This window comes from Ursus maritimus, unplaced genomic scaffold (genome assembly GCF_017311325.1).
Source record: "Ursus maritimus isolate PB19 unplaced genomic scaffold, ASM1731132v1 scaffold_26, whole genome shotgun sequence".
Lineage (NCBI taxonomy): Eukaryota > Metazoa > Chordata > Mammalia > Carnivora > Ursidae > Ursus > Ursus maritimus.
The window spans coordinates 33,595,727-33,621,269 of record NW_024425119.1 but is presented as its reverse complement, the minus strand read 5'-3'; the positions used below and the strand labels follow the sequence as shown (position 1 = coordinate 33,621,269).

The 25,543-nt window shown below is 36.7% G+C and overlaps 1 protein-coding gene across 15 annotated transcripts in view; it reads left to right on the top strand.

The window, feature by feature from the left end:
* Positions 1-25,543, top strand: part of YAF2 (YY1 associated factor 2) — a 74,959-nt gene that overhangs the window by 31,328 nt on the left and 18,088 nt on the right. For 2 of the 15 annotated variants that reach the window (XR_005837905.1, XM_040642346.1), the window contains one exon: positions 6,870-6,969. The exons of the other annotated variants lie outside the window; for them this stretch is intronic. Coding sequence is in view for 1 of the 2 variants with exons in the window: in XM_040642346.1 (XP_040498280.1) it covers positions 6,870-6,969 (100 nt within the window). In the remaining variant the exon portion in view is untranslated. The remainder of the gene's footprint in view (positions 1-6,869; positions 6,970-25,543) is intronic. 15 annotated transcript variants of the gene reach the window in all.

The following is a 25,543-nucleotide window of genomic DNA, read 5'->3' as shown; positions in this document are numbered from 1 at the left end:
ATTTTTTTTTTTAAGATTTTATTTATTTATTCAACAGAGATAGAGACAGCCAGCGAGAGAAGGAACACAAGCAGGGGGAGTGGGAGAGGAAGAAGCAGGCTCATGTGGGGCTCGATCCCATAACGCCGGGATCACGCCCTGAGCCGAAGGCAGACGCTCAACTGCTGTGCCACCCAGGCGCCCCAGAAATTGATTTTTTAAACAGGCCAATTGATTATGAAGAGATTGAGTCAGTGATAAACAACCTTCCAAAAAACAAAACTCCAGGCCCGGACGGTTTTCCTGGGGAATTCTACCAAACATTCAAAGAAGAAATAATACCTATTCTCCTAAAGCTATTTCAAGAAAATAGAAACAGAAGGAAAGCTACCAAACTCATTCTATGAGGCCAATATTACCTTGATCCCCAAACTAGGCAAAGACCCCATCAAAAAAGAGAATTACAGATCCATTTCCCTAATGAATATGGACGCCAAAATCCTCAATAAGATCCTGGCTAGTAGAATCCAACAGTACATTAAAAGGATTATCCATCATGACCAAGTGGGATTCATCCCTGGGATGCAAGGGTGGTTCAACATTCACAAATCTATTAGTGTCTTAGATTTTATCCAGAAAGAAAAATTCAGAAATCATATGATTCTCTCAATAGATGCAGAAAAAGCATTTGACAAAACACAGCACCAGAGACATAAAGGATCTATATTCTAGAAACTATAAATCACTCTTGAAAGACATTGAGGAAGACACAAAAAGATGGAAAAATTTTCCATACTTATTGATCGGAAGAATTAACATAGTTAAAATGTCCATGCTACCCAGAGCAATCTACACTTTCAGTGCTATCCCGATCAAAATACCGAGGACATTTTTCAAAGAACTGGAACAAATAGTCCTTAAATTTGTATGGAACCAAAAAAGGCCCCGAATCTCCAAGGAACTGTTGAAAAGGAAAAACAAAGCTGGGGGCATCACGATGCCGGATTTCGAGCTGTACTACAAAGCTGTGATCACAAAGACAGCATGGTACTGGCACAAAAACAGACACATAGACCAATGGAACAGAATAGAGAACCCAGAAATGGACCCTCGGCTCTTTGGGCAACTCATCTTTGACAAAGCAGGAAAAAACATCTGGTGAAAAAAAGACCGTCTCCTCAATAAATGGTGCTAGGAAAATTGGACAGCTACATGCAAAAAAATGAAACTTGACCACTCTCTCACACCATACACAAAGATAAACTCCAAATGGATGAAAGACCTCGATGTGAGACAGGAATCCATCAAAATCCTAGAGGAGAACATAGGCAGCAACCTCTACGACATCGGCCAAAGCAACCTTTTTCATGACACATCTCCAAAGGCAAGAGAAACAAAAGATAAAATGAACTTGTGGGACTTCATCAAGATGAAAAGCTTCTGCATGCCCAAGGAAACAGTCAAAAAAACTAAGAGGCAGCCCACGGAATGGGAGAATATATTTGCAAATGACGCTACGGATAAAAAACTGGTATCCAAGATCTACAAAGAACTTCTCAAACTCAATACACGAGAAACAAAGAAACAAATCATAAAATGGGCAGAAGATGTGAACAGACACTTTTCCAATGATGACATACAAATGCCTAACAGGCACATGAAAAAATGTTCAAAATCATTAGCCATCAGGGAAATTAAAATCAAAACCACACTAAGATACCACCTTATGCCAGTTAGAATGGCAAAAATTGACAAGGCAAGAAACAATTGCTGGAGAGGATGTGAAGAAAGGGGATCCCTCCTACATTGTTGGTGGGAATGCAAGTTGGTTCTGCCACTCTGGAAAACAGTGTGGAGGTCCCTTAGAAAGTTAAAAATAGAGCTACCCTATGTCCCAGCCATTGCACTACTGGGTATTTACCCCAAAGATACAGACGTAGTGAAGAGAAGGGCCATATGCACCCCAATGTTCATAGCAGCATTGTCCACAATAGCTAAATCGTGGAAGGAACTGAGATGCCCTTCAACAGATGATTAAGAAGTTGTGGTCCATATATACAATGGAATATTACTCAGCTATCAGAAAGAACGAGTTCTCAACATTTGCTGCAACATGGACGGCACTGGAGGAGATAATGCTAAGCGAAATAAGTCAAGCAGAGAAAGACAATTATATGATTTCTCTCATCTATGGAACATAATTACTAGGAAGATCGGTAGGGGAAGAAAGGGGGGGTAATCAGAAGGGGGAATGAAGCATGAGAGACTATGGACTCTGAGAAACAAACTGAGGGCTTCAGAGGGGAGGGGTTGGGGGAACGGGATAGACTGGTGATGGGTAGTAAGGAGGGCACGTATTGCATGGTGCACTGGGTGTTATACGCAACTAATGAATCATCGAACTTTACATCAGAAACCAGGGATGTACTGTATGATGACTAACATAATATAATAAAAAAACATTTAAAAACATCTAAGGATAGTTCAATATTTGAAAATTGTATCAATGTAACTTACAAGATTTAGGTAACAATTTTTTTTAAGATTTTATTTATTTTTTTGACACAGCGGGAGAGGGAACAAGCAGGGGGAGCAGCAGGCAGAGGGAAAAGCAGACTCTCCACCGAGCAGGGAGTCCGACATTGGGCCCAATTCCAGGACCCTGAGATCATGACCTGAAGCTGAAGGCAGAGGCTTAATCGACTGAGGCACCCACGTGCCCCTAGGGGAACAATCTTGAAAGACTTAGTGAAAGTTTATGATAAAACTCAATGCCCATCAATGTTTTGAAAAAAAAAAAAACACCCTCAAACCATGACTAGTGAACTTTTTTCTTTCCTTAAAGAAAACTATCTTCAGACAGCAACATTATGCTTAACAGTGAAACCTTAGAAACATTCCCATTGAAGTCAAGAATGTTTACTAATAAGAAAAAAGAACTAAAATCCAAAAGAGTTGGAAAAGAGGAAAAATCAACATATCCCTAGAAAAAATTTTTAAAAATCAACACTGTATTAATAAAAGAATTCAGTGTCATTAGATATAAGATCAAGATTCAAAGCGACAGTAGCCAATTAGAAAATAAAAAAGTTCTCCTATACAGCAAATTCTATAAACTACCCAAAGTGTTATTGAAGGATATAAAATTAGACATGAGTAAAAGGCAGAATATACTATATTTCTGGTAAGAATAAATATCGCTTAAAAATTACTTTTCTGTGATTTATTATACATATAATTTCAGACAAAAATCCCAATAGGATTTTTTTTTTGTAGAAAATAAACTTCATATGCAAAAGTAAAGCTACAAGAATAACCAAGACACTTCTAAAGAAGAGTGAGGAGGGGCTTGCACCATCGTTTAGCAAGACTAATTTGAAATTTAAGGGATTTAGAATGGAGTACTATTATGTAGCAGTGAAAAAGAATAAACTGCTACACACAACATGGCATGAATCTCCCATGCTTAATGTTGAGGAAAAGAAATGAGAAACAAAATATTACATGTTGTATGATTTCATTTACAGGAAGTTCAAAAACAGGTAGAACTAATCTGTGGTGTTAGAGATCAGAGTAGCGGTTGTCTTGGAAACATGGTTCTGATTGGGAGGGAGCATTCTGGAACATGAGAAATGTTAATATCTTGATCTGGGTTGGGGCACATCGGGGTATACATTATTTAAAAAGCAAACTGTACACTTTATGTAAATTACACCTCAATTAAAAAAAAGTAAAATATAAATTTATGGTAGTTAAAGTAGTATAGTCTCGATACAGGGAAAGACAGATTAATATAATAGAGAGTTCAGAAATGGATCCGTACATATTTGAGAAGGTGGTAAGAGCTACAGATGACGTTTTCTATCAGCAGGGAAAGAAAGAGTGGACTGTTGAATTGGTTTTCTGTATGGGGGGAAAACTAGGTCTCTACTTCAAACTGTATGCAGAAGTCAGTTCCATTTGAACTTTAAGCATGAACAGCTGTTTGATAAAGAGGAAAGTATAGAAGAATATATGTCTTTAGGATGTGTGAGGCATTCTTTAACGAATCAAGAAAGGAAGAATGGACCATCGAAGATAAAGACATCAAGGATAAAGGATTTGACTACCTCGGAAAGAAAATCTTAGGTTTAATAAAATACATCATAAACCAAACTAAAATGTGAGTGGCACGACTGAGAGATAGGTATAACGTCTGTAATATCCAGTGGATTCGTGTCCAGAATATAGAGAGGAAAATAATAAGACAGATGATACAAATGCAAATAAAATGAACAATGGATATTAAGGCAGTTCACAACAGAGGAAAGGAAATTGGAATGGCTAATGAACTGAAAACATGCTTAGTCTCATTTGCAGGGAAATGCAATTAAAAACTTATGAGCCATCAATTTTCACCCATTAGCTCAGGATCAGGTGTTACACAGTTGGAAAGTGCATATCCTAGTATCCAGAAATTACTATTCAAGGTATTATTAATCTAGAGAAATCTGCACATTTGCCCAGGGAGATTTGTACAGGGATATTCATTTGGAAGAAATTCTAAATGTCTGTCAATAGGAGGCATGGATAAATAAGATACAAAGTAGTTACATAACAGAGAATTACCAAGTCTGTGTTTAGATTTTTATCATTGGTGACTATTTTTGTACTTTAAGAAAAAAATTATATTGTTTATGCCCAGGAATTGTTTTAAGCATTTATAAACAGCTATTTTAATCCTCATAAGAACTCAGAAATAGGTATAATTATTATCTCCATTTTATATGTGGGAATACTGAAGCATACAGAGGCAAAAAACTTACCTACTTTCAAAGGTGGTAAATGGCAGAGTGGAGATTGAAAGTTAGGATTTGAATCTCAATTGCCTGGCTCCAGAGTCCATTATGCCATTCTGCCTTTCGATGTGTTTAAATAGGGAGAGAGCTCAGAAATACAAGGTAAAGTCAAAGCAGAATGATGTGTACAATGTGATCTCATTTACACCAAATTCATGACGTTGGTTACCTCTGGATGGGGTTGGTAAGGGAGGGAGATCTAGTGATAACGGTTAAAGGAAGCTTTATGGAGCTACGTGTTTTTCCTTAAAGAACATGTGTATTATTTTATATAGCTTTTAAACACCTACAGTTAATGTACATCTAAGCTTATTTTTACAAAAAGAAAAACTGGAAGGATTGATCTAATTGTTTTAATCTGCATTTATTCTTTTTTTTTAAAGATTTTATTTATTTATTTTTTTTAAGATTTTATTTATTTATTCGACAGAGATAGAGACAGCCAGCGAGAGAGGGAACACAAGCAGGGGGAGTGGGAGAGAAGGAAGCAGGCTCATAGCGGAAGAGCCTGATGTGGGGCTCGATCCCGTAAAGCCGGGATCACTCCCTGAGCCGAAGGCAGACGCTTAACCGCTGTGCCACCCAGGCACCCCTTAAAGATTTTATTTATCTATTTGACAGAGACAGCCAGCAAGAGAGGGAACACAAGCACGGGGAGTGGGAGAGGAAGAAGCAGGCTCCTAGTAGAGGAGCCTGATGTGGGGCTCGATCCCAGAACGGTGGGATCACGCCCTGAGCCGAAGGCAGACGCTCAAGGACTGCGCCACCCTGGCGCCCCTAATCTGCATTTATTCTTGATTTTGGTTTGTAGTAGAAAAAGAGAGCAGTGGCCCTAGCACAGTGACTGTGATTTAGTTTAGTTCTAAGATAGCAGCAAATGAGCACCAGTCACTGGGTAGGTGCTAGGAATAGGGAGGTGGTGAGTAGGTTTCATCTTCTCTCTTTAAGGAGTTTGAAGTTGTATAGGGAAAGAAATAAATAATTCAATATGTTATATATAGATCTGTTTTCTTCTTTGTTTCTCTATCCTCCTTCCCTGTTCTTTCCTCCAAATACAAATAGGGGAAGGGGGAAACATTCTCATTTGGGAAACAGACAGTGAAGTGCAGTGGCAATCCTACTTTCTGTTCTTTTACAAAACTACCAGAAAGTAAACTAATAGTCAGAGATTATAGCTTGTTCACCATTGTATCTCCAAAACTTAGTTTAATTCTTGTGGTTAATTGAATAACTGGTGAATAACTGGTATACTTCCCTCTCAAATTAACTAGCTCTTGAACCTAAATTTCTCCCTAGCCATCTGGGATGTCTTCCATTGGTTGTTTCTTCCATTGGTTACCAAAGTCTATGGTAGTTTTACTAAGAATAGTGCATGATGCCTTAAATTGTTCTGTGCCAAAGAACTTTGACTTGAGAAATATTTTAATCTGTAAGAAATTTGGTATCTCTAAAATCCAATTTTATTTTTATTATGCTAAGTCCAATACATTTTTTTAAAACTAGTAGTCTTCTAATATTGAGATAGTACAATTGTTTTCCTGTATTCTCTGTCTTTGGGGCAGTGCTGTCTTATATAAGTGTTTATGTCCTATTTCTTATTTGTGAAATTCTTCATTTCCTAAAAGCACATTCTCTTCAAATTTCCAGATGGACCATGGACTCTTTCCAGATGAGATTAGTGTTTATGTTATGAGAATCCTAGTGTCTTTTAAAATCTCTCATAGTATCTCATAAAAAAATAGTTACTGTTTCCTTTCACCGTAATGAGAGAGGTGTGTTTTCCTTGGTAGCAAATTAGAGTCAGTGTTAGGTGAGAATCTTTCCCAAAGGGGCAAATGTGAATACTTAAAAAATTGCTGAGAATGGGTAAATTTGAATAAATCATAGTGAAAGATGTTTATTTTACTTTGTAAATTTAACACTTGGATTATAATTGAGAAAATCCTAAAACAAGGCATGTTATTATGCTGGATGGATTTAGTTAAACTATTGGTCAAATCCTGTTCCATGTGTGCATAGTGCTGCTTTCTTACTATATAACCCTTTTGCCAGAGATAACACGAAGAGAGCCTGGTTACCATTTGGTGGAACAAGCCTGCTGGCTCAAGCCTCTGCCCAGAAATTTGATTCAATCTCTTTTCTGGACAGTCTGGTAAGCTGTCATTGTTGTTCACGTTAAAATCATCTTATTCAGGATGTACGCAAGAGGAATTTAATACTAAAGGAGGAAACAGTATTAAATTCAATGAAAATGTTGAAATAGTTACATTAACTGAAGGCTTCACCTTAAACATGACTAATTTTTAATAGCACTGTCCAAAAGAAATATAATGCAAGCCACAAAAGGGAGCTATATATGTGATTTAAGAATTTCTTGTGGCCAAATTAAAAATGTAACCGGTGAAATTAATTTTAATACTGTATTTTATTTAACCCAATATATCTACAGAAATTATCCTTTCAAATCATTAGTGATATATTTTACAATCTTTTTCATACTGAGTCTTTGAACTCTGGTCTATATTTTATATTTATAGCACATCTCAATTTGGGCTAGCACATTTCAGGTGCTTAGTACCCCCATGTGGCTTCTGTATTATATAGCACAGACTTAGAGCATCTGAAAAAACATTTGGTTTTGTATAATTCTCCTGTTACTTGTCATTAAAGGTGCTTTGAGTTTCTTTTTTTCTTTTATTACTTCACCTGTTTGTGGGTGCTCAGCTTTACTGTTGATCATTGGTAACCTGAAACCTACTATTCATTCCTACATTTGACATAATATTTAGGTCTTTCTGTAGTATTCCCTGATACCTAGGTTTACTTAATTTCTTTATATATATATTTTTAAGATTTTATTTATTTGAGAGAGGGAGGGAGGGAGCAAGAGCAAGTGGGGGGGAGGGAGAAAAATGGGGAAAGAATCTCAGGCAGACTCCATGCTGAGCATGGATCGTGACTTGGGGCTTAATCCCATGACTCTGAGATCATAACCTGAGCCAAAACCAAGACTTGGATGCCTAACCAACTGACCGAGCCATCTAGGCACCCTATCCTTCCTATAAGCTTCCTATAAAAAGTTCCTGCTTTTTATCAGAATATCAGTCTCAGACTTTCTACATAGGCTACTCTAGGTAGGATTATATATTATTGACATGTCATCTCCCCCACCCCAGCAGGGTAACCAACCTCTCCTTTCTTGGTTAAAGTCATTGCTCTGAACCAGAAGTATTCTTTATATGATGACTTTTTTTTTATAAGGTGGAAGTCCAACATCTTACTTTATGGGGATTGGTTGTCCATTCTCTAAGATCCTAATTGCTCAAAGATTTCCAAATCAATCAATTTTTCTCTACTTCTTCCGTAGTAGATATTATGAGGCTGAACATATTGCAAAATAAAGGCATATCTATGATACAACGCATATGACTTGACATTTTGATATCCTCTTAGTTTCACCTTTCCTAGATGAGGGACATCTATGAAGATTATTCTTAATAAATGAATTTATGACCTCTAATACTGGTTATCTCTATGTCCCAATAGAGCAAAAGAATCTTCTATATTTTATTTCAAACAGTGCTCTTGTAATGAGATTACTTGAACTCTGAATATATAAATGCCCCGATTTTGGGCTACCTGCTTTCTGATCTTAATTATTACTTAACTTTCATATCTCTTTTGAATTTCCAGTCTTTCTCAGCCTACCTCTTTGTTACTCTACCTCCCTTCTAGCAGAATCTTGATCCCATTCTGTTTCCTTCCCAGCCCTACTATCTAGGCATACCCATCGTTGGTAGGTATTGCCGAGCACGGTGAACACAGCATTTGTTAAGGTAGAGTTTTAGCAACAGTGTGGTAGGGTATGGTGTAGAATTAGCATTGGAGGGCCTGATCTGGTGTTGAAGTGAAGCATAGAATATTCTTATTCTCCCATCCACCATGACCGTTCATCCTATTTAATTTCATTGCCTCTACCTAGGTGAACCCTGATAGTTGCTAATTGCGGTCACTGGTATGTTGGCCAAATTTCTGAGTTAGAGGCCGTTATAGCCAGTGAACACTCGGCAGCGTGTGGTAGCAGCTGACTGTGAGCAGAACTAAAGACTGGCAGAAGAGGGTTCTAGGATTAGAGCAAAGGAGCACAGGATTTGTTTTCTTCTTTTCTGTTCTATGATTGGATAGTTTGTCCTATCTACTGCCATGGCACTGATGTTCGAGTTGCCAGTGTAGCTTCATCTCTGAGTATTTACTGAGACCAGTGAAATGCAGGTACTTTCTCAGCAGTGACCAAGGTGGACACTGTGCCTTCTCAAGCAGTGGTTACTTGTCATTCCTCTTTAAACGTCTGGGAGCTCTCCATTGCCTTCAGGTCCAAGTCAGAGGCTTCAGCTTAGTTTTTGAGTTTCTGTAGTGGAGACTAGAATCAGATGACCAGTGTTATCAGTTTGACTCTTAGTTTTGTTTTATTTGGTCCCCTCAGTGTTGGTCTACATCATATTTCAAAGAAATTGAATTGCCACTATTAAAAATTCAGGAAATTTTTCTTGAAATTTTTAATTTCCAGCTTTTTTTTTTAATTGGAAGGTCTAGCAACCCCGAGCCTTGTTGTTCATTGCAACAGTTTGACCCATTTAGAGGGGACTTTGGCTCTCCACAGTTCTCATCACTCCCTGGGTGTTTGTTTTACCTGGCCCACCTCACTCATCTTTTTTTTTTTTTTTTTTTGCATAAATTACATAATTTATTTTTACACACATTATTACATTTCAGCTCAATGGGTAGCCCATGAGGAAACAAATGAAGCATTAAAATTATTTTAGTGATTTGAATTATAGCTGTTTTGTTTTCTTATATAGTGGTTTCTAGGTTCTTATTTTCTTTTCCTAAGCATAGTTATTATTTTTTTTCTTTCCTTTTTTAAAATTAACATACAATGTATTATTTGTTTCAGGGGTGCAGGTCTGTGACTCATCAGTCTTACACAATTCACAGAACTCACCATAGCACATACCCTCCCCAATGTCCATCACCCGGCTACCCCATCCCTCCCACCCCCCTCCACTCCAACCCTCCTTACTCATTTTTATTAATTATCTAATCTCTGTAGATAATTGAGTTTGTAACTCCTGTTCTAGATAATCTGATATCTCACTACTCTAAACTTTATTTCTTTTCTTTGATATGAACTTTTTAATACGGCCAAGAGACATCCTTAGGTAAAAGTTTATACTCCTTAACATAGCTTACAAATCTTTCTGTGGCTCGGTTCATGTTTATTTCTTTAGCCCTAGCTCTTGCTGTTCACCCCAGTAATGTTATTCCTCCTCCATATCCACCATCCCCCTGCTAGTGATGTGCTCTATTGTTTCTATCCTTTGCACACACACTAAACTTGAATTGTTATTTTGCCTTTCCTCTCATCTTCTGTCCCCACTGCTTCCCACCTCCCACCCCAAGTTTGGTTAATTCCTGTTAATTTCATGTCCTAGTTTAGATGTCACATCCTTCAGAAAGCCTTCCCTGTTCAAATAGGATCTGCCTGGGTATTCATCCTATATATTTCCATAGCTGCCTGCATTTAACCCAGTCTTAGCACTTGCCAACCGTTTTTGGTAGTCTGCTTTCCAAACCTGCTCTAGGCTTTCTAAGAGGGTGTCTTCATAGCTTTTGATTCCCAGGGCCTGTCATAAAATAGGTGTATAGTAAATATTTCTTGAATGGAATGGCTTCTTTCTCTAAGTTCTTTTAACAATTTCTATTTCTGAGTCTTTGTTTATGGAATTTCTGTTTTATAGAATATTCTTTTTACTCTTCCAACTCTTGTTCATCCTCTAAGCTTCAACTGGGTGGGGGGGGACTATCCTAAGCGATTTTATTATTTTTTTTTTTTTGGCTAATTTCAGTACCTATACCTTCCACTTCTTTAGATTCTGGGAATACTTTTTAGAAATGTCTCATTTTAGCACTTGACATGGTTTCATGTGCATTACTTTAAGTTATATTTAATATACAGTATCATTCTTAAGGCATTTTTGCCAGTAACTTGTGCTTATTAGTAGATTGCTAGCTAAAATAATTTATCCAGTGATTATATTTAATTTATGAGTCAAGGCTCTACTATCCTAAATATTCTCTCTTATTTATTGAGAACTCTGACATCCAGCCAGCAGTTTTATATTGCTACCTTAATTTTTTCTTCCATTTTGGACTTTTCCCATAATAACAGAGAATATATTTTAATTGCTTGGTTATTTTTTCTGTTTCTCACACGAAACTGTAAACTAAAAGTTGAAACCCTGTCTGCCTTGTTATAACTACTTGTTGGTATATCTTAACTGATATTGGAGTTTAGAAGATTTTGATATTCACCATATGCGTGTTTAAGATGTGACCGTGAAACAGTGATTTCAATAAGTTAGGCATGATTTCTTATTTCTCATCTCATTTCTTTGCATGATAATTATTAGGCAATTATTTAGGTAACTCCACTTTGTCTTCTAGGAATTTCAAACTTCCTATGTACAAAATTGAACTTACAGTTCTCTCCCCAAATTCCCCCTCTCTTGATGACATGCACTCTCTCTCCTCACTCTCTGTCTTACCTTCTGCTTCCTGCTATTTATCTACAAATCTTACATGCTGTACCTCCAAAATATATTTAGAATTCCACCTCTTTCACCCTCAACTGTTGCCATCCTATTATAGGCCACCATCATCTCCTGCTTGCCTATTATAATAAGTTCCTAATTGGTTGCTGTGACTATAGTCAGCTTTCCTACCCTCTTGTCTAAATAGAAGCCAGGTAGTTTTTGTTTATTTGGTTTGTTTTTTAGTTTCCAAAGCTCATTTAAATTTAATCCTCGTAAACCTCTTTGTAGAATCACTATTATTATTGTAATTATTATTATTGTAATTATTTTACCAAGAAAGCAGAGTCCATGCAGGTTCAGTGGCTTACATGAAAACAGAAGCCATTCACTAGTAGAGCCAAAATTTAATTATAGATCTTCATGTCTTAAAGCTTTGCCTTGTGGACCACAAATTCTAAATGTGATGACTTGAGAATCCATAAGAAGGATATTACCTTAAAGACCCCCCGAAGCAGTTTTCCCTTTGTCATTGATACTATTTATAGTCACTTTTTTTTTTTTTTTTTAAAGATTTTTTTTTTGAGAGAGCACAAGTGGGGGAGGTAGGGTAGAGGGAGCCCGATGCACGGGGCTCAATCCTGGGACCCTGGAATCATGACCCGAGCTGAAGGCAGATGCTTAACCAACTGAGTCACCCAGGTGCCCCTATAGTCACTTCTTAAGAGCAGCTTTAAGTTCACAGTTAAATTGAACAGAAGGTACAAAGATTTACCATACACCTCTTGCCTCCACACTTGCAAGGTACCCCCCCCCCATTATCATCATTCCCCACCAGAGTGGTACATTTGTTACAACTGATAAACCTTTATTGATACATCATTATCTTCCAAAGTCCATTGTTTATATTTGGGTTCACTCTCGGTGTTGTTCATTCTGTGAATTTAGACAAATATATGATGACATGTATCCATTTCCGTGTCATACAGGATAGTTTTACTGTCCTAAAAATCTTTGATGCTCTGCCTATTCATCTCTCGCTCACCCCAACCCCTGGCAACCCCTGATCTTTTTACTGTCTGTAGTTTTGTCTTTTCCAGAATATCCATAGTTGGAATTACTTAGTATGTAACCTTTTCAGACTGGCTTCTTTCACTTTAGTAATATCCATTTAAAGTTTATCCATGTCTTTTGATGGCTTGATAGCTTATTTCTTTTTAGTACTGAATAATATTCCATTGTCTGAATGTACCACATTTTATGTGTCCATTCACCTTTTAAAAGACATCTAGGTTGCTTCCAAGTTTTGATAATTGTGAGTAAAGCTGCTATAAACATCCATATACAGGTTTTTATGTGGACATTTCAGCTCTTTTCTTCTTTTTTTTTTTTTTAAGATTTTATTTATTTATTTGACAGAGATAGAGACAGCCAGCGAGAGAGGGAACACAAGCAGGGGGAGTGGGAGAGGAAGAAGCAGGCTCATAGCGGAGGAGCCTGATGTGGGGCTCGATCCCATAACGCCGGGATCACTCCCTGAGCCGAAGGCAGACGCTTAACCGCTGTGCCACCCAGGCGCCCCTGACATTTCAGCTCTTTGAGTAAATACGAAGGAGTATGATTGCTGGATTATATGGCAATATATGTTTAGTTTTGCAGGAAGCTGCCAAACTTTCTTCCAAAGTGGCTATTCTTTTTTGCATTCCTGCCAGCAATGAATGCGTTTTCTGTTGCTCTACATCTTCTCAGCATTTGGTATTGACAGTGTTCTGGAATTTGACTATTCTAAAAGGGCAGCCAGGTAATTTTTATTTTAACTTTAGTGAGATCGTGTTATTCTCTTTTTCAGAACTGTCCCATTCTACTTAGTTTCCCATTCTACTTAGAATAATATTACATTGTTTGAAACTTGGAAGGCCTTACATGATCTGGTCCTTGGGACCCCTTCAGACTAATCTTACCATTTCCTCTCTGATTTATTGCAGTTGAGACATTTTGGTCATCTTAGTGTTCTTCGAACATGCCAGCCTTCTGCCACAGGGCCTTTGTAATTGGTCTTGCCTTTCCTGGAATTTTTCGTATCTAGATACCTCCATGGCTTACTCCATCACTTCATTTAGGACTCTGCTTAAGTAACCTTATTGGAGGTGCTAATCTGATTTCCCTGTAGAAAAATAGCATTTCTGTGTAGTTCTCTTTTCCCATACCCTGCTTAATTTTTCTTCTACTATTAATAATATTTCATGTGTATGTGTGTGTATGTGCATATATTTGTGTATAAGTGTGTGTGTGTGTGTGTAAGATGTTTATGTTTGCCCATCTTTACTAGAATGTATATATGCTCCACGAGGGAATATTTCTGTACATTTGTTGCAAAGGACCTGGTACATAGATGGTGTTTAGTAAATGTTGAGTGAATGATTGTATTACACCAAAAAATATTTCAGCATTACTGATTGAGAGTACTGTGGTAGGACACAATCATATACATAAGGAAGGCTTAGTTTTATTTTATCTCACAACTTGTAAGCTTTGTAAGCCTAAGGATTTCCTTCTTTGCTATATTCTCATGTTAGAATGTTGCCTGGTGGCAATATATATTTAATAAATATTTACTGAATCAATGAGTTTATATAAAGGAACAGGGATGTCTTTACTATAAAATAACCAAATTGTACTGTATGTGAAAGTAATCTTGAATAGAACTAAAAGTAGACTAAATAACACCAAAGTTGGGGGAAAGGGGAGGAGGAAGAGTGATAGTACTACCTTGATTAAAATCTTTTGGATCCATTCATCTCCATCATTTGCCAACTACTCCAGGCCACCATCATCTCTTGTCTGGGCTATTGTAGTAGTGTACTGCTTGATCTCTCCAATTACAAATATGTCATCCTTTAGTTCATTCTCATACAACAGTTTTAAAATGGAAATATGATGGAAATTGCTTCTCTCCTGAAAACTATTTCTCTACTGTTTGTAGAATAAAAATCGGATTCTTTAACTTGGCCCATTTGTAGACCTGGTGTGGCCTGCCTACCTCTTGATGTCATGCAGTTCTTCCCCCAGTGTTACAAACTTTCAGTTTCTATAATGCATCAGGTTCCTTGCTGCCTTTGTACACTCGATGCTTACTTTCTGCCAGATATAATCTTTCTCCCAGTCTTTCATTGGGGTAACCCCTTTGTATTATTTAAATCTGAGTATGTCAGATCTTGTGAGCAGTCTTCCTTGAAAGTCTTATCTACAATCACTCCTGTTAAAGTTGCTCATGGTGTTGGAGTGGTCAGGGAAGAACAAAACTACAGTTTGTAATTATATATGTAGCTAACTTTTTTGTTTGCCATTGTATTCCTAACCCTAAGCATGGTGTGTGGCACATTGTAGGTGCTCAGTAAACATTTGTTTAATACGTTAAATTAACTGTATAACAAAAGATGGAAAACAAAAAAAATGAGCATGGAAAGAAAAAAAAAAACCAGAAAACATAAAAAGAAGACCACATGTGCTTATTAAAACAGAAATGCCCATGACATAAGCCCAGCTATTAAGCAAGACTCAGATTAGGTGAAATACAAACCCCAACTATACAGTGGGTGTTAGAAACACATCTAGAACAAAATTAAGAAGGTTGGAAGTAAACAGATAGTCAAAAGAAGATACTAAGGAAACACAAACAAAAAATTAATTAGTGGATGATGGTATTGCTGGACAGAGTTGAATTAAAAAGCAGTAAACATCAGGGACGCCTGGGTGGCTCAGTTGATTGAGCAACTGCCTTTGGCTCAGGTCATGATCCCAGGGTCCTGTGATTGAGCTCCAAGGCAGGCTCCCTGCTCAGTGGGGTGTCTGCTTCTCCCTCTTCCCCCAGCCCCCGCACTCATGCCCCCCCAAATAAACAAACAAATAAATAAAATCTTTTTTAAAAAAAGCAGTGTGAGAAAGAAGAGAGGTACTTTGTAATCTTCAAGGATATAGTTACTAATATAAAGAGAACCATAAATCTTTATTTTTTAAAGATGAAACATCAAAGTATGTAAAGTGAAAACTAAATCTGAGGAGGAAGAGAAAGAAATACAGCAGTAATGGGAGACTTTCAGTCCTTGCCACATCAAAGAGATAAAAAATAAGATGTAGACAGTCTGAATCATATAATCAGTAAATCTGATACAGTAAACATACTCTTATTGTAAAAAGAAAGAACACCTTTTCAATTTCCCATGCAACATTTAAAAAAATAAGTTACTAGAAAGAAAACTGGAAAATAAAAGTAAAAATATTATCAACCACATACTCTACAATGAAATTAAGAAAAATTTTTAAAAGATTTTATTTATTTATTTGACACAGAGAGCACAAGCAGGGGGAGTAGCAGGCAGAATGAGGGAGAAGCAGGCTCCCCACCTAAGCCAGAGCCTAACCCTGGGATCATGACCTGAGCCAAGGGCAGAGGCTTAACTGACTGAGCCACCATCACGCTCCCTACAGTGAAATTTTAAGTCAGTAACAAAAGCAGGACCCAGAAACCAACCCACGAAACCTTCTCAGACTTCAAAACAAAAACCTCAAACACTTGATTTAAAAAAAGGCAAAAATATTCTCCTAAAAATATCTTAGGTCAAAGGTCTAAAAGATACTGCAAACTGGCAAATGTAATCTATCTAGAAAATAATTACAATGAAAACTAAATACATAAATAATATATGGGACACAGGAAAAGTTCTTTCTAAAAATTTCGTTACTTAAATATTGAGTTAAAATAATGAGTTAACATTCAACGAAATTTAATAAAAGAACAAAATAAATATAAGGAAAGCTGGAAAAAGTAATCTAAAAAGGTAAAGATAACAAGTAATATATTAGAAGGTAGTTAAGACAAAACCAAGAGCTGGTTTTTTGATAAAAAGAAAAATAAGACTAGCTAACATAACTTTCTTTTTAACAAAGGGAGAAAGTACAAAAATCAAATTAGGATTATGAAAAATAAAGCAACTATAGATATAAATAATATTAAAATAATTATAAGAGAATGGTTGGCACAGTTAATAAATTAGAACATACTGGAAAAATACATTGTTTTCTAGGAAAATGTGGATAATCAAAATTGATCCAAGAAGAGACTGAAAACCTAAACCTACCAGGCTCAGATGGTTTTACAAATGACTTCTTTAAAACCTTTATGGAACAGGTGATTTCACTGATATTAAACTGACCTTGAGGAAATAGAAGGAATTGAGGTTTCCCATTGTTTTTAAAATAAGAGAACCTACCACAACCTGAAATTGCTAAGAAGATTAAACAGGTTAATGCAAAAACAATTCTCAGAACAATGCCTGACATATAGAAAGCACTTAATAAATGTTAGTGTCACAAAAATAGAGCGATAGAACAGACATGAAATGAATAACACCCGATTGAGATAATCATAATAAAATAAAACTACAGATCAGTTTTATCGAAGAATATTAATGCAGAAATCCAGTAGTACATATAAAATATACTATATAATGATTAAGTAGAATTTATTCCAGGACTGCAAAGATATATTAGAATGCTCTTAATATAATTCAGCATATTAGTTGATAAAGGAGAAAAAACTATATGATCATCTCAGTAGATCTTGAAATGCACTTAATAAAATTGTACGTTTATTCCTGAAAAGTCTTCAGTAAAACCTTTGCAATTAAAATATTCACTTCAAAACCATAGTCAAGAAAGTAGTTCATGGAGATAAATTAGAAATAAAGTGAAATTAATAGAAACAAGGCAAAAACATTCTCTTATCACTATCATTTAACTTTGTTCTAGATGTGCTAAAAGTTATAGAAATTAGAGAAGCACGATATAGAAGTAATCCGCTAACCCTTTGGATAACATCCAGTGCTTTGTTCTGGGCGCTTAGTTACTGTGTGTTCACTGACTATTTTGCTTTATTGAATTTTCACCTATTTTCCAGTAACGTCTATCCAACACAGTCTTAAAGTGTTTTGGGTTAGCTTATTTTAGTAGTTTTCACATTTGAAAAAAAAATCTCAAGGAATTTTGTTTGGAACTCCAATTAGTAAAGCAAAAAACAGAGCTGCTTTGGTTGCAGAGGGTTTAGGGAAACTCTTCCTGATTTGTTCTGGGAGTACTATATGCAGCTTTAAAAATGACAACTCTCAGGGCATCTGGCTGGCTCAGTTGATTGAGCATATGGCTCTTGATCTCAGGGTTGTGAGTTCAAGCCCCATGTTGAGCATGGAGCCTACTTTAAAAAAAAAAAGGTTAAAAAATAAATAAAAATTACAACTCTATTCTGTTTTATGCAGTTTTCTATGTTGCAGTCCTTTACAGTGTTATAAAACAATCGTTTTAGAAAATGTGGTCACCAGTTTGATAAGATCTTATTCTTGGCAACTTTTGATTCTTCTTTGGTTATGGTAGATATTAAATTAGAAGCAGTTTGGGATTGGGAGTTGTTAATGTGATCACTTAAGGTTGCCAAAAGTAAATATATCAAGAAGTGAAACTGATAATGAGACAGGAAACCAAAGAATTACCAACTAGAATGACAGAACATTCTGGAACTGCCCTTTCAGATAAGGGGAGATGGCCATAACATCTTAATGGCTATGTTGATGAGAGTTGTTGTGTGTGGTGGTTTCTGAAAGGTCAAATACTGCATGATCTCATGTATGTGGAATCTAAAGAAGTTGAACTCCTAGCACTCTATTCGAATGGTGGCTGCTGAGGAGTGGGAGAACTGGGAAATGTTGGTCAAAAGGCACAGTTTAAGTTATGCAGGATACATAAGTTCTAGGGAATATAATGTCCAGCATGGTGACTATAGTTAATATTGTATACTTGAAATTTGCTAAAAGAGTAAATCTTTAAGGTTCTCACTACCACCACAACAAAAGTTGATGGATATGTTAATTAGCTTGATTATAACCATTTTACAGTGTATTCATATATGAAAACATAATGTTTTACACCTTAATTATATACAATTTTTGTTTGTCAAATGCACCTTAATAAGGCTGGGAAAAAAATGAAAGTATGAACTTTGGAATCAGGCAGACTGGGAGTTGAATATGACTTAGAATGTGATCATGGCAGGTTACTTAAACATTTTGAGCTTTAGTTTCCTCATCGTGTGAAAAGAGATTTGAAATGAAATGAGTTAGTGAATGTAAAGCTTAGTTTGATTCTTGGCACACATAAGACACCTTTCATAGCTTTTATATGTTACACTGTTTACTAAGACAGTGAAGCATGTAACAAATTTTAGGAACAGAATTTAAAGATTCGGGTTTTTTAAATGAATGCTTTAGTTAGCTAGAAAATCAATTTTATTTAAACACTTCATCCTCAGTTACTCATAACCAAAATCTTGCTACATTTCATTTTTTAACTGAAGTATAATTAACATGCAATAAAATGCATAGGTCTCATATTTTCCATTTGACTGCGTCTAACTTTGAATATTAGTGTGATAGTATCTTTCATTTGCATTGAACTACTACTAGTAATTGCTAAATGTAGGTGAGAATTGTGATAACTTAGTAACTTAGTAAATTCTATGTTAAGAAAACTCTTTCATGGGGATGCCTTGGTGGCTTAGTCGGTTAAGTGGCTGCCTTCCACTCAGGTCATGATCCCAGGGTCCTGGGACTGAGTCTTGCATCTGGCTCCCTGCTCAGCGGGGAGTCAGCTTCTCCCTCTGCCTGCTTCCCCTGCTTGTGCACTTTCTCTCTCTCTCTCTCTGACAAATAAATAAATAAATAAAAATCTTTAAAAAAAAAAAAAAAGAAAACTCTTATGGACACTTCAAGTTATTTTAAAAAACTGAGTTAATTTGTAGTTATTGTTGGTATATATTAACTCAGTGGCACTGTTTTTTCATAGATTGTGTTTATTCGTGGCCTGTCCAACAAAAATTTCTGCACATAGGTTCCATTTGTTAGTACATATTCTGTGTGAGATTATAAAGGTGGTCTTCTCATATTTCTTTTTTATTTATCTCATTTGGGGAGCCTAATATATTTCTGTTCTTTTTTTCCTTTTTCTTGAGGTATGTTTGACATGAAGTATTACATTAGTTTCAGGTGTATAACATAGTGATTCCACAAATCTATACTTTATGCTGTGCTTACCACAGGTGTAGCTACCGTCGATCACCACACAACCCTATGACAATACCATTGACTATATTCCCAGTGCTGTACCTTTTATCTCTGTGATTTATTCATTCCACTACTGGAAGCCTATACCTCCCATCCCCTTTCACCCACTTTGCCAGAGGAGCTGCGAGTTCACTTGTGTTTGAGAAATACTGAGAATAGAGGGACATTTGTCTTTCCTAAATTGGGACTCTGTTCATCAACAGAAATTCATCCCTTCTGTAGTCTTTTCCTCTCTTCTTTGGTAAGCCTCTTTTTGTTGCATGTTTCTTTATATTCCCTTATTGTTAAACCTTAACTTCCCCTTTTCAGTTATTTTGGAATATGTCTTTATGACGTGTTCATTCTAAAGTAATTTAGTTCTGGGGCGCCTGTGTGGCTCAGTCAGTTAAGCATCTGCCTTTGGCTCGGGTCATGATCCAAGGGATCCCGGGATTGAGCCCCTCATCCATCTGGCTCCCAGGGAGCCTTCTTCTCCTTCCCCTCTTCCCCTCTCCACTCATGCTTTCTCTCCTTCTGTCTCTCTCAAATAAATAAATAAAATATTTTTTAAAAATAAAGTAATTTAGTTCACTTCTCTACAAACCAAAGTTGTTCACTTACTGTTTTGTGATATAACTTAACTGGTTAGAGCTAAATCTGTCTTAGTAAACATACAAATGTTTATTCAGAATGCTGTTTTTATTCTAAGAAATATGGTATTATGTCATAAACTTCATATATAGCCATTGATCCAAATTTTAGAGAACTTTATGAAGACTGAATTAAATCTTCTGTTAGTAGATAAGGGATAATAACCATTTGTTGATTTATGACTGTTAATTGTGACAAGTGTAATAATATGTAATATGTATATTACATACATACAAAATGTAATATGTAGAATAATCAAAAGGAAGTAGACTAGCAGTGATTGGTATTATTAGGCTTAATTTTTAAAAATTATTCTAATTAGAGCTGTCTCTAAAAGAACATTTTTTTTTTTTAAAGATTTTATTTATTTATTTGACAGAGATAGAGACAGCCAGCGAGAGAGGGAACACAAGCAGGGGGAGTGGGAGAGGAAGAAGCAGGCTCATAGTGGAGGAGCCTGACGTGGGGCTCGATCCCGTAACGCCAGGATCACGCCCTGAGCCGAAGGCAGACGCTTAACCACTGTGCCACCCAGGCGCCCCTAAAAGAACATTTTTAAAATTAGAATGAGGGTGCCTGGGTGGCTCAGTCAGTTAAGCATCTGCCTTCAGCTCAGGTCGTGATCCTGGGGTCCTGGGGTTGAGTCCCACATTGGGCTCCCTGCTCTGTGGGGAGCCTGGTTCTCCCTCTGCCTCTCTCTCTCTCTGTGTCTCTCATGAATGAATAAAATAAAATCTTTAAAAAAAATAAAATTAGAATGAAATCTGTGATTATAGGCATCTTGAATTAAGTAGAAAAAAATCTAAAGAAAATGACAAAAGTAAATTGTATGACATTGTATAATGTATTAAAACAGGCTGTTTTGATCAAGATTTGTGTTCTGACATTTACAAAATTAAACGTAGCTTGTGGCACCTGGCTGGCACAGTTGGTTAAGTGTCCAACTCTTGGTTTTGACTTAGGTTGTGATCTTAGGGCCCTGATCTCAGGGTTGTGAGGTCGAGCCCAGTGTCAGACACTGTGCTGAGCTGGACCCTGGGCTGAGCATGGGGTCTGCTTAAGTTCCTCTGTCCTTCTGCCCCTCCCCCCGCATGCACATGCACATGCATGCTCTCTCTCTCTCTCAAATAAATTAAAAAAATGTTTTTGTTTTGTTTTTAAAGAGTTTATTTATTTATATGCCAGAGAGAGAGGGGGCACAAACAGGGGGAGTGTAAGGCAGAGGGAGAAGCAGGCTCCCCGCTGAGCAAGGAGCCCGATGTGGGGCTGGATCCCAGGACCCTGGGATCATGACCTGAGCCACCTAGGCGTCCCTAAAAAAAATGTTTAAAAAAATTAAATGTAGCTGCTTTTTTACTATTTAGAAAGAATGTGCTGTTGTAATATACACGTTATTAATTCTTTTGTTGGTCTTGAACTGATTATTTGTATATGAATTATCAACCAAAGGTGCTTATACTAGGTTAATTTTCCTCTGATACATAATGCGGGTCCAGCTGTAGCATACCATCAATTAATATTTATGAAATTCCATTTAATATTAATATTACCCTAAGAAACATAACCAGGAAAGTATTTCTAAGAATCTTATATCTGCTACAAATATGTTATATGTTATGTCTAATTTTATAATATATAATGTGTATAACATTTCAGTATCAGATTATAGATAATAGGCATATGTGTACATATGCGCACAATATACACACTCACATATATACATACACAAGGCCACATAGCAAACTTGAAATACGTTTCTGCTATTGTGGCATCAACATGCTTTTAGGCATCCAGCCTAAGCCTTGAAGTCATTGTTTACTCTCCTCCCTTGTCTCCACAGCTCCAAGTCCAATAAGACTTGTGAGTATTTTTCTTCACATTCTTTCACATAGCCCATTAAACCCCTAAAGCCCTACTTTAGACCCTTAGCACTTCCTTCTCAACTATTGTAATAATTTCTTAATGGTTGTCCTTGCATGGGGCACCTGGGTGGCTCAGCCGGTTGAGCGTCTGCCTTCAGCTCAGGTTGTGATCCCGGGGTCCTGGGATTGAGGCCCTGTCGGGCTCCCTACTCAGTGGAGAGCCTGCCTCTCCATCTGCCTGCCACTCCGCTTGCTTGTGCTGTCTGTGAAATAAATAAATAAAATTAAAAAAAAAAAAAGTTGTTCTTGCTTCAAGTCTGACCCTGGTGCCCTTTCATTTTCAACAGTAAGGATTCAAAAATGGATTCTTTTTTAAATTTTTCATTAAATAACATTTCAAATGTATGCAAAAATAGAATAGCCTATAGATTGAACTTGTGATAGATAGCTCCCTATTCCTTCAAGATGAAATCCGGACTTCAGACCACTTAATATATAAATCAGAACTTTCCATAGCCTGGTTCCACCTTACTTTTCCAGCTTTGTTTCCTATTACAATCTCAGTATTCCAGCTATACTGGATTACTTACTAATTATGGGTTTTCTGAAAATGCTTTGGAAATTCCGTGCATCCTTTTGACATCGTGACTGCTCACAGTGCTCCCTCTGCCTAAATTGCCCTTCTTTTCGATCCCATCTGTTGAAATTCTGCAACCTAAGACTCAGTTTAGGTATGAGCTCCTCAGGAAGGCTTCTCTGACATTTTTCTTTTCCACTCTGACTTGCCCAGTTGTAAGTGTGCTCTTTTAGTGTTTCCTGCCTCTCATATTTGTTCAACAAATATTTACTGAGAATATACTGTGTTCTAGGCCATTATTGGATTTCTCATCTCTGTTTCTTCTAATAAATTTGAGGCTCCATGATGTTAGGATAATCGTGTTGTCTTCCTTTTTTAGTCCCTTATTGCATTTAGCACAGTGTCTTGCATATAGGTAAGGCTTTGATGTGAGTAGTCATCTCAACAGTTGACCTTTAGTTATTTTCAAGTAGATTATTATATAATAAAACCATACAGTGAGTACTTTAGTTTTTAAAATTGATAAGTATATTTCTGATTTTTATTTCAAGAAGTGAAACATTTTTGTTAAAAGTATAGAAAATATAGGGGCGCCTGGGTGGCTCAGTCGTTAGGCGTCTGCCTTCGGCTCAGGGCGTGATCCCAGCGTTCTGGGATTGAGCCCCACATCAGGCTCCTCTGCTAGGAGCCTGCTTCTTCCTCTCCCACTCCCCCTGCTTGTGCTCCCTCTCTCACTGCTGTCTCTGTCAAATAAAAATAATATCTTTAAAAAAAAAAGTATAGAAAATATAGATAAGGACAAAGAAGAAAAGTTAAATCATCTTAGAAACCTGGAAATAATGGTAGCCTAAAACATTTTTGAACATTTTGCATTGATATATTCTATTAGCTTTTTAATTTGGCTCTATTCCCATTCTGCTCCCTCTTTGTCTCATCTGTGTTCCTCTTTCCCATACCAGAAACAACTCTTTTCACATGGATTTTTGGCAAACAGATTTATTATATATTTCTGTTTAACAAACTATCTCAAAACATTTTCTCACAGTTTCTGTGAGTCAAGAATTTGGGAGCAGCGTAGCTGATAGTTCTGGCTCAGAGTTTATCATGAGGTTGCAATTAAGATGTCAGCTGAGGCCTGCAGGACTTGACTCAGCTACAGCATCTGCTTCCAAGATGGCGTAGCCACACTGGCTGTTGTTGGCAGGAGGCCTCCGTTCCTTGCTATGTGTACTTCCCCATAGGTCTGCTTCAGTGTCCTCATGACATAGCGGTTGGCTTCCCCTACATTGAGTGTTCCAAGAGGTGGAAATCACTGTGAATTTTATGACCTAGCCTCAAAAGTCCCACTTAGTCATTTCTGCAGTATCCTGTGTTTACGCGGTCAGCACTGTTCAGTGTGGGAGGAGACTATACAAGGATATCATTGCCAAGAGAGGTAAGGCTCATCAGGACCATCTTCGAGGCTAGTGCCAGTTGTCTGACTCTGGTCTGGAACTGAGCAACACAGAGGTGAAATAAAAAAGCCAAATAGCCTTTAGTTTTTTCCAAATTGGGACTTTAGAGTGTAGCATTGCCATTTTGTTTGAAAATGACGAAGTATGAAAGACTTAAACTCTTATAAGGATGCATTCCTAAATCAGATTTTAGTGGTATTTTCACATATTAGCTTTCAGATTTTTCATACACTCAATTATCTGAATAACCTCAAAAATAAATAATAGTTAATTATTAATCTTTAATAATACTGTGTGTAAGATAGTGTGTTAAGGTGTTTTCATGTTCACAACTTTTACTCCTCACAATATTGCTGCTTGTAATTATTGGCTTATATGATAAATGAGACTTTAAGTGTCAGAGTAGGATTAGACTCCAGGCAATCTTATTTCAGAGCCACGTTCTTAAACATGCCATTGAATCTCAGTCTTTCAGTATCCTTGGAACACAGAGGATATATAAGCATACCACAAATTTTTGTAAATTAATCCTAAAGTAATAAAAATAGTATTTTAAAAAATAATAGTTATTATTTATAAGTTATATCTGCCAAAGATGTTGTTTCCTAGGTTTTCTTCTACCTTATGTATGTTTTTTTTTTCCCTGCCCTGATTCTGCTAACTTAAAATGATATATTGCTGACATGGTAACAAACAGTGGTTTGCTCAGATAATTCTGGATATTAAGATTGAATATGACCCCCAAATCATGGATAATTTCTTAGACTGTTTCTTGTGTTCGCAGACTCCTGATGAGCCTCATCTCACTAAAATGCTAAGAATTTGAGTATTTCAGATTGAGGCAATGACAACTGTATTATTAAGTAGTTTCCTGGTTATTCTTAGTAGGAAAGTCAGTCTCTTGGTGATCAACCCTACCCCCACTATTTATTTAGCTTTTTCTTCAACTAAAAATTGAATTTATTGTATTGCACCCTTAATCAACATATTCACGCTCTTCAAGACTCTAAACATATTGCTCAGAAATGCATACCACTTGAGCAAGTCTTAGAAATCACAGAAACATTAGGGGCGTCTGGGTGGCTCAGTTGGTTGAGCATCTGCCTTCAGCTCAGGTCATGATTTCAGGGTCCTGGGATCAAGCCCCACATTGGACTCTCTGCTCAGTGGTGAGTCTGCTTCTCCCTCTCCCTCTGTGATCTCTCTAGCTCTCACTCTCTCTCAAATAAATAAAATCTTAAAAAAAAATCACAGGAACATTCATTTCAGATGTTATTAATGTCTTGAAGAAATGTAAACACTTTACTGCAACAGTTTATGTTAAGATAGAAAACTCAATATATTAAATAATATTTTCTTTGTATAAAAAAGATATTATGACCATTCTGATAACTGAATCAGAATTGGGAGGTGTATTTTTGATTGCCAGTTATGCGTTGAGGACT